Source organism: Eleutherodactylus coqui, chromosome 1, assembly GCF_035609145.1.
Source record: "Eleutherodactylus coqui strain aEleCoq1 chromosome 1, aEleCoq1.hap1, whole genome shotgun sequence".
Lineage (NCBI taxonomy): Eukaryota > Metazoa > Chordata > Amphibia > Anura > Eleutherodactylidae > Eleutherodactylus > Eleutherodactylus coqui.
In genome coordinates, this window is record NC_089837.1 from 18,694,761 (window position 1) to 18,712,803 (window position 18,043).

The 18,043-nt window shown below is 44.9% G+C and overlaps 1 protein-coding gene across 1 annotated transcript; it reads left to right on the plus strand.

The window, feature by feature from the left end:
* Positions 1 to 4,230: 4,230 nt before the first annotated feature.
* On the plus strand, positions 4,231 to 17,820 carry LOC136587108 (vomeronasal type-2 receptor 26-like). The gene is made up of 5 exons (XM_066585957.1): positions 4,231 to 4,518; positions 5,162 to 5,983; positions 14,825 to 15,034; positions 16,672 to 16,795; positions 16,916 to 17,820. The coding sequence occupies exons 1-5, from the start codon at positions 4,231 to 4,233 to the stop codon at positions 17,818 to 17,820; spliced, it is 2,349 nt and encodes a 782-aa protein (XP_066442054.1).
* Positions 17,821 to 18,043: the final 223 nt, after the last annotated feature.

The following is an 18,043-nucleotide window of genomic DNA, read 5'->3' on the forward strand; positions in this document are numbered from 1 at the left end:
CAGCATTGTGGGCTATCGCCCACCCCTTTCGAAGAGGGTCGCTGCCTGACACTGCCAACCCTCTGCAGTGTGTGCTTCCAGTTCCTCCACATGGCAGACACACTTATAAATAGACATGAGGGTGGTGTGGCTATGAGTCCAGCGTGTGGCATGAGGGCAGCTGAAGGCTGCGCAGGGACACTTTTGTGTGCGCTGCGGATGCAGGGTCGTGCAAGGGGGTTGGGCAGCATGTAACCCAGAAGAAGGGGGAGGGGTGTGACCCGCAGGCAGTGATTGTGCTTGGTAGGAGGTAGTGTGGTGCTTAGCTAAGGTATGCCTTGCTAATGAGGGTTTGTCCGAAGTAAAAATTGTTAGGGGGGGGGGGGCACTCTTGCCACTATTGTGGCCTAATAGTGAGACCTGGGAACCTGAGATGCAGCCCTGCATGTTGCCACTCGCCTGCCCTATCCGTTTCTGTGTCGTTTCCATCACTTTCATAGGTTTTGCAGATTTTCACAAATGAAAACCTTAGCAGAGCATGGGTCATATACAAAAATGCTTGAGTCGCCCATTGACCTCAATGGGGTTCGTTACTCGAAACGAACTCTCGAGCATCGCGGAAAGATCGACTCGAGCCACAAGCACCCGAGCATTTTGGTGCTCGGTCATCTCTACACCTGACGTAATTGTAATACCACCCCCACTTTTATAACACATGGCGTTATACCACCTGCAGTATAGCTGAAAGTGAACGGAGTGCCATCCAGTGTCCTCCTCACTGTGGGGGTACAATGACCGCGCAATGAGGAGGATGGGAGAGAAGTTTCTATGCAATTGTAAGATTCCAACAGTGAGGTTTGGAGGTGGTTCTGTTAGGGTGGTGGTGGCGGTGGGGTGTTCCTGCTGACTAGGGCCATTGGCTATAGTGAAGTCCACCCTCAACACCAATGGGTACAGAGACATTTCAGACAATATCGCATTATCTACCTTGTGGCAATATTCTGGTACAGCTCTTTGTCTTTAACAACATGACCGACCACCATGTCATACAGCATACAGTGTTACGGCTTGTTTTGAGAAGCAGAACATCTACTAAGTTTATTGGCCAGCCCGAAGTCCGTATCTCAATACCAACAAGCATCTTATGAATGAACTACAGCGCCATATCCAAGCATGCCCAACACGCCCATTATCCCCAGCTTCACTATCTCTCCACACTTCTATGGGAATTTGGTGGAGAGCAGCCTTGGAGGGTTACCGCAGTCATTGTGGCCAAAGGTGGCCAACACCGGATTAAAAAATGTCAATGTAATCCAATTCCATCACCTTCTATGTGCATCCCAATACTTCTGTCAGCATAGTCTATACTGTATTGTTGGAATGCAAAATTGATTTTACACTTTTGCAATCTATTTGACAGACTGTCACTTATATTCCTTAATTTCGGAAGTCTGTTCCAGCCAGAGTAAAAGTAGATTCTGGACAAAACTGACAAAAAGGTAGTTTCAAACTAAGAATGAGACTCCTGATCCTATTAGGCCACTCTTACATACAGCGTCGATAAAACACCTTTCAAACATGGTGGTTTACTGCGATTTTGATTAGCATTTTCGAATGCAGGTTACTGCGCTCAACAATGCCCTGTAATGCTCCCAATCATTGTGATGGGTGATGAGGTGCAATAAAAAATGTGAAAACGCAGAAAAATAGAACAGATAGTGCTAGAAAACTGTGGTGTTAAAAACGTTGCGTTCGAGCACAGCTCTCCAAGGCTCCATTGAAATCAATGGAATGTTGTACTGCGATTAACGCATGAGAGCGGCCTTAGTGTGCCAGTACCGATCGCTCATGTAACCTGGCTAATTTCATGCTATTAGGTTATATTCCAGGTTAGCTTCTCCTAAAAAAACTTGGAAAACCATCTAATATTTTGCCCACTTCCCCTCTGCCTTACTTTAGTGTCACACTATTGAGGCTCTATGGCTCGAGTCCTTTATTGTTTCAGATTAGATATTTTTATATATTAGAGAACAAATAATTTATAACATTTCTTTCTTCTTACTAGGCTGCTTTCACACAGGAGACAAAATTATGCGATTTTCTCGCAATGCCACAGTGCTACAGATCGTATGTACCGTATGTGAAGCCCATGGTTTCCAATGGGTTTCCTCGCATGCGCAAGGTTTTCTCTAATGCTATATTGGGAGAAAACAAATTGTGGTATGCTCAATATTTGGGCGATTTCCGTTTTTTTTTTTTTTTGTAGCCCATGTTTTCCTATGGGGCCTCCTTGTTTATCGCATCAATTCTCAAGAACTAGCAATTTTCATGTGATGCAATACATTTCCCTACCCCTAAAATAAGCCCTAGCTGTATTCCCAGAAAAAAAGGCATACTTACCTAGCTGGCTCAGTCTGGTTCCCCTTACTGCTGTCCGGAGATCCGCCATGCGTCCTGGAGTCCTCAGTCGCCCACAGAAGATCACTTCCGGGTCTCAGAATTCCTAAATCCCACCTCCAGGAAGCAATGGCTGTGATTGGTTCATCAAGCGATGCATTGCTTGGCTGAGTAGTGCTAGATGAACCTATTAACAGCCAGAGCATTGTGGAGGTAGGATTTATAAATTGGCTGAGCCGCGGTATTGATTGGCCTATTCATAAATCCTGCCTCCACAATGTGATTGATTCTTCAAACTCTGCTCAGCCAATCAATGCCGAGCTTGATGAACCAATCACAGTCCTCACATTGATTCATCGAGCGCTGCATTGATTGCCTGAGTAGCGCTGGATGAACCAATCAGAGCCATTGCTTCCTGGAGGTGGGATTTATGAATCCCGCAACTAGGAAGTGATCTTCTACGGGTGAACGAGGAATGCTGGATGCACGTCGGAGTTCCGGACAGCTGCAGGAGGACCCGGACTGAGCCTGCAAGGTATACATACTTTTTTTTTCAGAAAATGCAGTTAGGGCTTATTTTAGGGGTAGGGCTTAAGCTTCTCGCGATAAAATAGCATTATTATTGCTGGCAGCAGCAAAGCGATTCACTATTTTTTAAGAAGAAAAACGCATCACTGACGCTGCAAAATCAAGGGAACACCGCAGCGATATCGCAGCATTTTTGTAGCTGCAATATCGCTGTCGCCCATGTAAAAGAGGTCTTAGTTTTACGTTATAAATAGAGATGAGCGAGCATACTCGTCCGAGCTTGATGCTCGTTCGAGTATTAGGGTGCTCGAGATGCTTGTTACTCGAGACGAGCACCACGCGGTGTTCGTCTCGATTAAACGAGCACTGACCATTGAATTCAATGGAGCCAGCAATACAGCCGGCTCCATTGAAAGCAATGGCCTGCCGGCTAGCGCAGGATGAATTTTCGGGAAGGGCTTAAAAATATAAGCCCTTACCTGAAAATCATCCTAAAATGTGTAAAAAGTTAAAAAAATATATACTCACCTTGTCCCGGCAGAACGATGTTAGCCCATTGAATTCAATGGAGCCGGCAATACAGCCGGCTCCATTGAAAGCAATGGGCTGCTGGCGATCGCACAATGAATTTTCGGGAAGGGCTTAAATATATAAGCCCTTCCCTGCAATTCATCCAGAAATGTGTAAAAATAAAAAAATATATATATACTCACCTGGTCCCGGCAGACGGAGTTCAGCTGCGGCCAGCTGGCAATTCTCCTGAACTGCTCTCTGTAGTATTCAGCAGCTGGGGATTTTAAATCCCCGCCTGCTGAATGAGCTGCCTCTGATTGGTCACAGCCTGACCAATCAGAGGCAGCTCTCACTCACACCCATTCCTGAATTCATGAATGGGTGAGTGAGTGCTGCCACTGATTGGCTCAGTTCAGCTGTCATTCAGCTGAGAGCTGCGCTGAGCCAATCAGAGGCAGCACTCACCCACCCATTCATGAATTCATGAATGGGTGTGAGTGAGAGCTGCCTCTGATTGGTCAGGCTGTTGCTGCTCGCCTGCCCTATCCATTTCTGTGTTTTTTTAGATGACTTTGGTGATTTGCTAAGATTTTCACAAATGAAAACCTTAGCGGAGCACCAGTCATATACAAAAATGCTCGATTCGCCCATTGACTTCAATGGGGTTTGTTACTCGAAACGAACTCTCGAGCATCACTGAAAGTTCGACTCGAGTAACGAGCGCTCGAGCATTTTGGTGCTCGCTCATCTCTAGTTATAAAGCATTACTAGTTCACTCCGTCTCTAACAGCCAATCATTCTCTCCACAGACCCATGCCTCAGTATTACAGGTATCTTCTGACTTTCCGTTTCACCATTGAGGAAATTAACCGAGATCAGACAATTCTACCCAACATCTCTCTGGGATATCATGTATACGACTCGTGCTCCGACAGCAGAAAATCTGTGAGAAGTGTCCTACAGATTTTATCAGGACCCGAAAGGACCGTTCCCAATTATTGTTGTAGAGAGCAGAGGAACGTAGCCGCATTTATTGGAGACCTGGGTTCAGAATCTACGGTGTCCATGGCTCAAATACTGGCCATATACCGGTACTCACAGGTAGGTGGCATCCTCATGTCCTTAGCTCCATCAGAAAAACATGTTTCTGGTTTTCATTAATCATTTAGGCTGGTCTCACAGGACTACATTTCAACTGCGAAATCCGCGAACATCACCCGTGCAAATGATCCACCGTATTCCGTACACATTGAAAGAATAGAACATTTGCATGTTTGCTCAGATGAGTGGATAGCGATTGCAATTTCCACCAGCAGATTTCAAATCACAGCATGTTCTATTTTTGTGCGTAATCCACATGGATGGCTTCAACTGAAATTGCGGATAGGCCGTGGGTACCCAAAGAGTCATCAAGTTTGTAATCTAGGGACCCTTGCATCCGCATGGCTTCTCATAACTTCACCTGAGCCCCCAAGAATCTGCTTCTTTAGCTTGGGCTCATCACCCCTTTGCTCTTCCTTTCAATAGTAGGACTCAAGTAATTGCCACCAGACACGGAGAACAACAGGGACAGTTACATACTGCTCTTTCTGTTGCATTTTCTCCAACTAAACTTTGGATGTGACTCCCTTTTGATAACTTTAACTTCAGTCCTTGTTTACATTGGCTCAGAGCCTTCTCATGTCTCACATATTTTCCTATTATCCCTCACAATGTATATTTGTTCTATATCATGTTTTTGTAGATCAGCTATGGAGCAACAAGCAATGTCTTAACAGACAGAAATCTTTACCAAACTTTTTACCGAACTGTTCAAAGTGCCCAGATCAGTTGTTTGGTGCTATCTAACATGATCAGGTTCTTTAGATGGACATGGGTTGGGATTGTATCTTCAGACGATGACAGCGGTAATGAGGAGATTCGGATTTTGACAAAATATCTGACCATGAATGGAATCTGTGTGGCCTACACAATAAAAGTAAAATATGTGAGCTTAAATGCTTTACATGAGATAGAAAGAAAAGACATGGAGATCATCAGCAAGTCATCAACCCAGGTTATCATACTCTGTGGGACGTATTCTGTATACCTTTCAAATTGGTTACATGCAATACGAGTTGTGCTGCGGGATAAGACTCTGGTCTTCGGTCCTCCATTTGCTTTAATGACAACAATTATAGAACAGCACAGAGAAACATTAAATGGGAGTTTGGCTATCCAACCTTCTCGGCTGTCTCTTCCAGATATGAGAAGGTTCTATGAAAGTTTCCAGACTGTAAATCATCCAGAAGACATGTTACTGGCTCATATTTGCTTGCGATATTTCAACTGTTTATCAAGAGATCCTCGAATGAATGCATTACTTCAGTTCATACACAACATATCTCTTCATAACTGTACTGGAACAGAAAGGGTCACAGATTTTATTAACTTTCAAGGCGGAGGACTCTCTGACCGAGTCTATAAAGCTGTGTATTTATTGGCGCAGGCTCTACATGATCTGCACATGTCTATAGCCAGACAGACTACTGATAAGGTCGCTCTTCTCCATAAATACTGGCATCGGGTAAGTTGCTTAAAGAATTATTAAACCAGCACTGTGAATGGGACGGTTATGAGCTCATTGTTGGCTGTCATTGGTATGAGCATACTTTGACTTTTGTGATTATGGAGGCACTGTGGTTGGTACTGTTGGCTGCTATTGTTATAGGGGTACTGTCGATGGAGCTGTCATGGACCAATCACTGTAGCTCCCCACCAATCTCGGCATCTGGTGTTGTCTCCTTGGCTCAGCTCCATGTTGACTGTTGTGCTGAAAAACCACCAAAGACTTTCAAGTAATCAAAAATCAAGTACAGGGTAAAAGCAGCACATACAGTAGCTGCACACAACAGTATCCTCCTACTCTCAAGAAGACCTGCAGAAAATGGGATTAAAGGTCATTCTATCGTACAGGTGGCAGTGCTGGGGTCCTAGGTTCTTATCCAACTAAGGACAATGTATGAATGGAGTTTGTAGGTTCTTCCCATGTTTGCCCAGGTTTGACCCCACACTCCAAAAACATGCTAATAGGCGCATATAAAATTGTGCAAAATATAATATAGTGCAAAAGCAATAACAATGTATTTATTAAATAGATTTTTGTGGTCATAATCAACACATTCTTTAAAGTAATTACAAACCTTCTCATCACATGGAACCAGTGATACAAGGAAAACACATAAACTCAGTCCACATACCTATAAGAAGAAACTTTGAGCCAGAGTTCTTGATGATATATAAATATATGGCACCTGAACTGCAATGGTCCATAATATATCTGGATGTGCTGCTCCACCACATGATACACCCAAATGACTGGAAAGTGTATGAAAGCGCTGATCACAAGTGTAAAGAGGAGCCACGTAAATGCAAATGCATTTGCAAAAGTTTGTTTGCTCGTGCAAACTATTTTTTGTATGGGCAAATGTTTTTGTGCTCAAATGGAGCAGCTCCCCAGGGGTTCCTGTGTATTGGCGGGAAAAGAGAGAACTCTGACACAGAGACGACTGAGAGAACCATAGAGAATGTCTCTGAGGGCTTCTGTGCCAGCTATAGAAGAACTGACAGGAGAAAGGGGCAGCCTTGGGAATGCTGATTGTCGCTGCCTGAATGATCACTGTGTCAAAAAACCATCATCAGGAGTGGGAAGCTTAAGGAAGCCATTTACAGGTCAATAGGCATTACAACCAGAATGACTGTGATTGTTATAGCTAGAGATGTGCTGCCCAACAGCTCATCAGACCAAGTATCGGCTTCGGTCATCAAAAGGCTTCTCATCTAGAGATGAACGAGCACCAAAATGCTCGAGAGCTCGTTTCGAGTAACGAAACCCATTGAAGTCAATGGGGGACTTGAGCATTTTTGTATGGGACCGATGCTCCGCATAGATGATGACTTGTCAAACACCAGAAAACATCCGAAAGTCATAGAAACACCACAGAAACTGATAGGGAAGGGCAAGGGCAGCATGCATGGCTGCATCTGAGTCTCCAAGGTCCCACTATTAAGCCAAACTGGGGGCAAGAGTCTGGCGTCACCCCGTAACAATTTACTAGAGACAGACCTTCATTTGCAAGGCACACGCGCTGGCACATCTTAGCTAAGCACCACACTACCTGCAACCAAGGACAATCACTGCCTGCGGGTGACACCGCTGCCTCTTCTCTTGGGTTACATGCTGGCATTGCTGTCCAACACCCCCCCCCCCCCCCCGCCTCCACACGACCCTGCATCCACAACGCACGCAAAATTTTCTCTGCACAGCGTTCAGCTGGCCTCATGCCACATGCTCACTTTATAGCCACACTACCCTCATGCCGATTTATAGGTGCGTAATGGATGAAGAGGAACCGGAGGCACACACTGCATAGGGTTGGCAGGGCTAGACAGCGACCCTCCTTGAAAGTGTGGGCGATAGCACAGAATGCTGTTGAGAATTGATGATAAATTGACGTACGATCATCATTCCAATCCCGTGCCACCTCCGTCACAAAATGTTCAGAAGCCGCAAACGTGGGCATAAAGGGGACACAGGTGCCAGCACTTCTACACATCTCCACAATGCAGCAATACTCTGTGTGGGAAGCATGTGAGCAGGCCCAGGGTCAGGCTCGGTCCCAGCCTCCATCTTTTGTGACCCAAGGTGCCGCAAGTTACATAACAATAGGAAATCCATGTATCCCCACACAATTCATTCAGTGTAGGTGTCAGATAGCTCAACACCGCAATGGGAAGTCTTTGAGTTCCTTGGGCTCGGCTATGCTGTCGGTGCACAAAGATGGTATTACGCATGAAGAAATCAGTGTGCCCAAACATGGCAGAGTTTCACCTAGCCAAGGTCCTCGGCCTCGGCCTACATTTCTGCCCTAGTCAGTCAGTTTATTTGTGCCAGACAGGTAAAACACTGCAATGGGAAGTCTTTGTGCACCCACAGCATAAGCTAGCCCAAGGAACTCAAAACTGGTATTACATATGAGTAAATCAGAGTGCCCAAACATGGCATAGTTTCACCCTGCTAAGGGCCTCGGCCCACATTTCTGCCCTAGTCAGTCAGTGTATTTGTGCTAGACAGGTAAAACACTGCAATGGGAACTTTTGTGCACTCACAGCATAGGCGAGCCCAAGGAACTCAAGCATAGTATTACACATGAGGAAATCAGAGTGCCCAAACATGGCAGAGTCTCACCCTGCTAAGGTCCTCAGTCTCGGCCCACAATTCTGCCCTAGTCAGTCAGTGTGTTTGAGCCAGACAGGTAAAGCAACGCAATGGGAAGTCTTTGTGCACTCACAGCATAGAAGAGCCCCTGGAACCCATGGAAAGTATTACACATAAAGAAATCAGAGCGCCCAACAAGGCAGTTTCAGCCTGCCAAGGACCTCGGCCTTGGCTCACACCCTCAGTAATCATGGGCATAAAGCAGACTCAGATGCTAGTGCAGCACGAGAGAAAATACATGTGCTGATCCCCAGACCCCAAGCAGGAGGAGGTGGCATAATAAGGCCAAGAAACAATGACAGAGGTAGGACCCGCAATACTTTGTGTGGAAAGTACGTGAGCGGGCCCTGGGTCAGGCTTGGTCCAAGCCTCCACCTTGTGTGACCCAAGGTGCCGTGAGTTAAATAACTATGGGAAAGCCATGTGTCCCCACACAATTCATTCTGTGTAGGTGTCAGATAGCTCAACACCACAATGGGAAGTTTTGAGTTCCTTCGGCTTGCCTATGCTGTGGGTGCACAAAAATGATATTACACAGGAAGAAATCAGAGTGCCTAAACATGGCAGAGTTTCACCCCGCCAAGGACCTCGGCCCACATTTCTGCCCAAGTCAGTCAGTATACTTGTGCCATATAGGTAAAACACCGCGATGGGAAGTCTTTGTGCACCCACAGCATAAGCAGACCCCTGTAACATATCTGAAGCAAGAGTATAGGCGAACCCCTCAAACCATTCAGTAGAAACTGTATAGGCGGACCCCAGTAAGTAACATTTCTGTAGCAAGCGAATAGGCAGACCCCAGTAATATTTCTGTAGCAAAAGTATAGGCGAACCCCTGTAACATTTCTGTAGCAAGAGTATAGGTGGACCCTAGTAACATTTCTGTAGCAAAAGTATAGGTGAACCCCTGTTATAGGCAGACCCCAGTAACATTTCTATAGAAAGAGTATAGGCAGACCCCAGTAACATTTCTGTAGCAAAAGTATAGGCGGACCCCAGTAAGTAGCATTTCTGTAGCAAGAGTATAGGCAGACCCTAGTAACATTTCTGTAGCAAGAGTATAGGTGGACCCCAGTAACTTTTCTGTAGCAGAAGTATAGGTAAACCCCTGTAACATTTCTGCAGCAGGAGTATAGGCGGACCCCAGTAACATTTTTGTAGCAAAAGTATAGGCGAACCCCTGTAACATTTCTATAGCAAGAGTATAGGCGGACCCCAGTAACGTTTCCATAGTAAGAGTACAGGCGGACCCCAGTAACATTTCTGTAGCAAAAGTAAAGGTGAACCCCTGTAACATTTCTGTAGGAGGAGTATAGGCGAACCCCAGTAACATTGGTGTACCAATAGTATAGGCGAACAGCTGTAAAAATTTGTTTACCAAGAGCATGGGCGAAGCCTGTAAAAAATAGTTTGCTAAGTGTAAATGGCAGTGTCCTGAAAAATTGGTGCAATAAGAGTACAAGTGTACCCATGAAAAATTGCTGAACACCGAGGGCAGGTGAAACCGACAAACATTTTTTGACGATACAGCTCATTTTTGGTCAATTTGTAACAGAGCCTGGAGGCAGCCCTCAGCCAAAATTGGTTTCAGTTTAACTTTTAAAACTTGAAAAACTGATAAAACTTTAAAAAATGTTATAAATAGAGCATTTTGGGCCGCATAGAAATTGGCAGTTCAGCATGATGAAATGCTGTTTTAGGAGGAGGAGGAGAAATAATACGCAAAGCTAATTCTCCCGTTTTTGGGGTGATAGAGGATGCATTTTTCTCCTGTTACAGCGAAAAGATTCTTTAGGATCCACTGCTTTCCACTGGTGGGGAAGAGAAGTCTGGGGAAATCCAGCCTTTGTTTATCTTTAAGCATGTCGTCACTGTCAGTTGACAGGCGGGTACGCTTATCCATGATGATCCCCCCAGCAGCACTAAACACCCTCTCTGAGAAGACGCTAGTGGCAGGGCAGGCCAGCACCTCCACGTGTCCAGCTTTGACACCCAATAGTTGCATGGAGCAGAGGCATCACGGAAGACAGTGGCACGGTTAGCTATGTACTCCTTCACCATCTATTTACAGTGCTCCCTCTGACTTAGTCTTTACTGGGGAGTGGTGACACAGTCTTGCTGGGGATCCATAAAACTGGCAAAGGCCTTGGAGAGTGTTCCCCTGCCTGCACTGGACATGCTATCTGATCCTCGCGCCTCCCCTGCTAGTTGGCCCTCTGAATTGCGTCTTCATGGTCACGGCAGCCTAACATGAAGTCAGCCATGTGTGCCAAAGTCCCAGTGCGCAATACATCACTGTTCTCTCTAGGAAGATGCTCCTCCTTCACTTCAGCCTATACACGCTGAACAGATGACAGGCAAGCAGCATGGGTATCCTCTGCAGTGTGGCCAGCAGTCTCTTCCCCCTCCTCCCACTCCTCCTCGCCCTCGCCCTCCTCCTCCTCATCCTCCTCCAAAACCCGCTGGGATATAGACGTGAGGGTGGTCTGTCTATCAAGCGACACACCGTCTCCTCTTCTAACCGCAAAGCGTTGGCCTTTAAGCATTGGCCTTCTAACCGCAAAGCATCGCCGCTCACCATTTGGGTAGAGTCCTCAAAGTTTCCGAATGCCTGGCAGATGTCGGCCATCCATGCCCACTCCTCTGTAAAGAACTGCGGAGGCTGACTACCATTCCACCGCCCATGTTGTAGCTGGTATTCCACAATTGCTCTACGCTGCTCATACAGCCTGGCCAACATGTGCAGCATAGAATTACAGTGTGTGGGCATGTCGCACAGCAGCCGGTGCTCTGGCAGCTGAAACCGATGTTGCAGTTTCCTTAGGGTGGCAGCATCCGTTGTGGACTTGCGGAAATGTGCGCACACGCGGAGCGCCTTGCCGAGCAGGTCAGACAAGTGGGGGTCTATTCACAGACGTGACTTAAATTAAAATAATAAATTTTATTAGAATTATTTTTTTTTTAAAAATACAACACACACTGGGCACAACACAAACACAACACTAAACCAAGTTGTAAAAGATATGTCGTCTCTTTCTCAATCAATGAGAGTGAAGAGTGATAGATTCAATGACACAACTTGGAATTTTTATGACACTCAACGTGTATTGTTGATTGTTACTTTTTTATATGTAACGCTCCACAAGGGGATTGTTTCATATAGGAGTCTTTGGGAACATAAATGCTTCACAGATATCAAAGATTGATACTCCTAATGATATCACTGGTTTGGTAACGATTGTCCTATTTGTAATGAATTTGAACCAGGGATATCACACAAAATCTGGAGTGTTATTTCTCAAATTTGGGGGGACGGTGCTCCCCCTAAACTGTTAAGTACTTATGACTATACTTTCTATGCTTCGGGCTGGAACAATGATGTCCAGCTTAAAGCAGTGCTCCTGCTAATCAGTACTTCTACTCTACGCGTTTCACCACTGTGTATACGTGGATCCTCAGTACTTTCATCTTAGATGTAGAAATATACTGATTGAGTCTGAGGCTGGGAGGAAGGTGGAGCAGCCAGAGGATTCAGAGGTGCAGTCCCTAGGCTGCGGGTAGTAGAAGAACTGTGTAGAAGACTAGGGGTTTGATACATTGCTGGATGCCTTATCTGCCATCCACAACAGGACCTGCTTGAACTGCTCTTCTTGTAATAAAGGTCTACCGCGTGGACCCAAAAATTGTGATAGGAAGCAGGGGAGCGTAGGGACTTGGCGCTCTCCTAATCCCTCAGCAGCCGGCTGTGATGGACCCCGCCCAGGACCCAGGTCCACGTAACGTCCTCCACCCTTACCTCTACTACTCATCATGTCGGAGTAAAGATAGAGCAGGGCCAAAATAAATTACCCCACCATACAGAACTGAGAACTGTGGCTAATTTACCGCACACAGAGACGTGTAGATACCGGAGGGTCTATGCTGTGACCGGAAAAAATTAAACTGCTGTCTAGCACTGATACACAGGGGTCATTTACCGCTCACAGAGACCTGTATATAATAGAGAGGCTGTATACAGTGGGAGAAAAATAGAAAGGCAGTGGATAATGCTGATAACTGCCGCAACTTCACCACAACCAAGGCAAGGGTATTGTGCAACGATCTGCCCAGGGGCAGAAAGCTATACAGCCAGTGAACAGTGCTAATAAGTGCAGCAACTTCACCGCACCCAAGGAAACGATATTGTGCGAAGCTCTGCACAGGGGCAGAAAGCTATACAGCCAGTGAACAGTGCTGATAAGGGCAGCAACTTCACCGCACCCAAGGAAAGGGTATTGTATGATGCTTTCAGCCCAGGGGCAGAAAGCTATACAGCCAATGGATGGTGCTGATAACTGCGGCTACTTCACCCAACACATAGAATGGTATCTGTGAAATGCTGTTCTGCAGTGGCCCAGGAAATATTTGCATACTATTTAGCGATGAGAGTGAGCTGCTATAGCTGTAATGCTCTGCTGAGGGATATATGTTTTAAAAAAACAAAATTGGTGCACTACTGCTCCCAGCCAGCCACAACTGTAATGCACACGATGAGGAGTAGCCGTAAGAAGGACTGTTGGGGTTTTTGAAGGCAGGATCCTACTCAAACACTTTCCCTATATAAGCAGCTCTTTCCCTCAACTCTGCCTAATGTAGTGCAGACTGAGAGCTGTAATGCTCTGCAGATATATATATATTTTTTTTAAATAGAAAAAAAACAAACAACTGCACCGCACCCAAGAAAAGGGTATTGTGTGACCCTCTGCCCAGGGGCAGAAAGCTATACAGCCAGTAGATTGTCCTGATAACTGCGGCTACTTCACCCAACACATAGAATGGAATCTGTGAAATGCTGTTCTGCAGTGGGCCAGGAAATATTTGCGTACTATTTAGTGATGAGAGTGAGCTGCTATAGCTGTAATGCTCTGCAGAGGGATCCTACTCTAACACTTTCCCTGTATAAGCCTCAGCACTTTCCCTAACCTCTGCCAGCATGCGTCTGAGGCGAGCCGCGGGCGGGACCACTTTAAGTACTTGGAGGTCACCTGATCTCGCCAGCCACTCACTACTGTGGGGGGGAGAGGGCTGACACGTCACTGCAGGAAGTGGTAATGCCTTCCCTGCATGTTTATTGGGTAGAAAATGGCACTAAACATGCAGGGAAGAGAAATGCAATAGACTCGAGTACCGCGTGGTGTTTGTCTCGAGTAATGGGCATCTCGAGCACCCTAATGCTCGAAAGAGCATCAAGTTCGCATGAGTGTGCTCGCTCATCTCTATTCTCATCCCTTTTGCAGTACTGAGTAGGCCTTGAGATCTGTAAGTGAGGATGGGCCTCAGTCAAAGCCAATTGTGTGCACACAGTGAGACTACAGTGATTAGGCAAGCCTGTCAGTCACAATACACTAGCTCAAGCAAATACCTAAAATACAGAAACATGAGTCGATTCAGAAACTTATAGAACCATTGTTGTAGGAGTATGCATCTGCCAGTTTCACAAAAGTGACGGGAAAATACTTGTGTCACTTTCGGACTGTGTGCAGCAAACCACCATTAACTAGTTAACTGTTGACATAAGTTAAACCATTATAATAATAATCCATGTTTTATGTCTGATGTCCACATCGTATCCTGGTTACTGTGTTGCCAACCACCTGGCACAACACAGGTGCACAAGTAGAGCAAAGAATTACAGCAGATGAAAAGAGGTCCCACACGCTTACTGAAGTATGAAGGTTTTACATGCCAAGAGGTCTCGCAGTGTAGCTAGATACGTCTATCAATGGAAGAAACACAAAACTAGACTGAAGGACAAATGTCCCACAGACATGGCCACAGCAGTGTGCTGCTTATACAGCTTCCTTACAAATTACATGGACATCACTGTGTAACATTCCCAGGAGCATTCCTGACCATGTGACTGATATTAGTAGGGATAATAGTTCACCAGTCTCCAGACTCATACATGACAAGAATTAGGACAGTCTCCATGTGCTCAGATCTGTGGGCCTTCAGATCAGGGGCTCTTCTATCAGATGTAGTGGTTGATCTTTGCACATTCTTTAGAAGAAAGTCTTATATGTAGGGTGACAACTCTGGCAGCTCATCCACAAACCAGAGGAAAAGTATGAAGGTTTCTAAAATATAATACAAGGTACTTCTGTCTTACAGCTCCATCACGTTTTGGGAAATCAAAGGGACACTGATGACAATCCCTATTTTTATAGAAATGGGGATTTGACTGACAGCTATAATACTGTGAACTGGAACTGTTTCAGTAATGGAAGTTTAAAATTTAGGTTTGTTGGCCGTACAGAAACAAAGAACTACACTTTTTGTATCAATGTGAAGAAGATATTATGGAAGACCAGCAACAATCAGGTGAGTGCCACCACAGATCAGCTGTCTGACTACTATCTCTCACAGGAGCTAGTCACTGTGAAGAGGGAGCCTTCCTCTCCTCCCATGTCTCTATGGTTTACTTGGGGGACAAACGAGTCATCTGTAGCCTGATTTTGATATTCTACTGGTCATCTACTCATTGAGCAGGACCACGCAGTCATCCTCACTTGTGCAGTAACTTCTCCACCAGCCTTTACTCCGGCTCTGGCTTCCCGGCCTACTGGTCTGCTAGGGACTCCCATCACTTGAGCCAAACTCTCTAAAGGCCTCTTTTCTATCCTCTCTGAACTAGAAAGCTTTTTCATCTAATTCCAGTATCTTTGACTCTGCTGGCATTTGTACTGCTGTTAACCTGATTCAGATCTATGTATTATCTTATCTTTATCTGGTAAGCAGCATTCTATTCAACTTGATACTCTGTACTAGGGGCATCAAACGCATAGCCCATGAGCCGAATATCATTTCTTTTCTTCCATGTGAGCATAGTACAACTGCTCCTTGAGTGACAGAGAGAGGTTATTGCCATCTTATATACTCTATAATATAGCAGTAACCTCTGTCCAATATAAAAAATATAGTTTAAAATGTGCCTCTCATGCAATTTATAAAGGTTGCTGTTATAGTTTAATTAGATGTGGACTTACCTGGTGCTTGAAGGGTGAATCCGAAGGGAACGAACCAAGCCCTCTCCACCTGTTGTCCACGTTTGCCTTCAGACAGTTTCTTGCTTCTCCGTGTCTTTAGGAGTGGCGTCTGGGGATTCCTAGGACCGTGCTGGCAGGCACGGTTAGATTGAACGGTGTACGAGGATAAAAAATGTTCAATCCCACTCCGTAGAAGAAACAAATCTCTTTTTTATTAATTGTTAAAGCAACCGTTGCTTTAACCTCTGAACAGTCGTACCAGGCACAGGTGAAGAAAAGAAATGATATTTGCTTGAGTTTGACACACGTGCTACATACCATCATGCAGATAGACACCTCATCATGTTCCTCAGGATTCTTCTCACCTTGGAGGCCAAGACTTCAAGGTCAGTCAAAGTTGGCCAAATCAATGCTCTATTGCTATATTACAGGAGGGGGGTGTTTATATTTAACATATAGAGATCAATAAAAAAATACAATGGAAACTCCTCAGTTATTGCAGTTAAGAATAATCATGTACAAGTCCGGCCTCATGTGTCTCGGGTTATGTATTACAAGTCCAGAAAAAGTAGTATCCAGCTGCACTCAATTTATGCCTAATAAGAGTAAGGGGGAAAGGATGCAAGCCACCAAAACAGAGCCTGAACCTGGAGACCCCACATGCAATCCCCAAAATAGTGCGGAAAAGGGGCAATAAAAAGCCCTTGCAGTGGCCAAAATGTAGCTTGCCTTTTTGAAGAACATGGAGTAATAAAGGACATTTTTTTATTTGACTTTAATTGTTTGTGCTGCCCCCTTTTTCACACCATTTTGGGTTATGTATTCGATTTTTCCTTTTTTTCCAGATATAATTAGACACCATGGATACAATGTTGTAAACGACTTGGCCTTGTTCCTTACATCTAGATTAATAGAAGAATATTGCACTTCAGCCCTTTACAGTGTTATACATTGTTCTTGTTGCATTGTTAGGTTCCTGAGTCTCAATGTTCAAAGAACTGTTTACCAGGAACCCATAAAGTCTCCCAGTCCAGGATCCATTCCTGCTGCTATAATTGTGTCCAGTGCTCCTCAGGAGAAATCTCCAACATTACAGGTATGAAGACGTTAGACATAGACGTGCTCCACTGATCACTAACGAGTAAAGGTATATTGTCTATGTTTCAGATACTCAATATTCATTATTAGTTGTTTTTTTTAATCTTCTAATTTCCAGACAGTGAAACCTGCATGAAATGCTCAGAACTTGATTGGCCCAACGAGAAGAAGGACCGTTGTGTGCCAAAGCGGCTGGAATTTCTCTCCTACACAGATGACACAATGGTCCTGGTTATTTCCTTGGTCTCTTCTATATTTTCTTTCCTTACATTCATGATTCTTATTACTTTTATTTTGCACCAAGACACGGCCATCGTGAAGGCCAATAACAGGAACCTGAGCTTCCTCCTTCTGGTCTCCATCATGCTGAGCTTCCTCTGTGTCTTCTTGTTCCTTGGACATCCGGAGGACCTCACTTGCATACTACGTCAGGTCTCATTTGGAATCCTCTTCACAGTAGCCGTTTCTTGTGTCTTGGCCAAGACCATCATGGTTTCCATTGCTTTCAGAGCCACCAAGCCTGACAGTTTCTGGAAACGCTGGATTGGAAGCAAGTGGTCTAATTCTTTGGTGGTGTTTTGCACATCCATCCAAGTAATAATCTGTATGGGTTGGTTGGCTCTAGCACCCCCTTTCCTGGAGCTGGACACTCATTCCTATCAGAGAAAAATCATTGTGCAGTGTAATGAAGGTTGTGTTATTGGGTTCTACTCTGTCCTGGGTTATATGGGGGTCTTGGCATCTGTTAGCTTTATTATGGCTTTTTTAGCTCGGACATTACCGGACAGTTTTAATGAGGCCAAGTACATTACCTTCAGCATGCTGGTGTTCTGTAGTGTCTGGATTGCCATGATCCCAGCTTATCTGAGCACCAGAGGGAAATACATGGTGGCTGTGGAGATATTTGCCATATTGACCTCAAGTGCTGGACTTTTAGGGTGTATATTCTTCCCAAAGTGTTACATTATCCTATGGAGACCGGACCTCAACTCAAGAACACATTTACTGGAGGGAAGAAGATAAGAGATTTGTGCAGTAACCATTCAATACTATACTGCAATATACAGAATAGATCTACTTATGTCTGTTAAATATAAAGTTCACTTGAAATATATTTTGTGAAATATATCTTCTTTGGTAAATATGAAGATGTTCTGGTCTAAACCAGCATATCATAGACTGTTAGAGTTGGAAGGGTCCATATAGCACATCGAACAGCAATACAGCCCTCTGCTAACCACAATAT

Excerpts from the sequence above, each read along its gene's own strand:
- LOC136587108 (XM_066585957.1), top strand. The coding sequence starts at position 4,231 with ATGCCTCAGTATTACAGGTATCTTCTGACTTTCCGTTTCACCATTGAG. Across the intron at positions 4,519-5,161 it reads CCATATACCGGTACTCACAG|ATCAGCTATGGAGCAACAAG; the intron begins GTAGGTGGCATC and ends ATGTTTTTGTAG. Across the intron at positions 5,984-14,824 it reads TCCATAAATACTGGCATCGG|CTCCATCACGTTTTGGGAAA; the intron begins GTAAGTTGCTTA and ends TCTGTCTTACAG.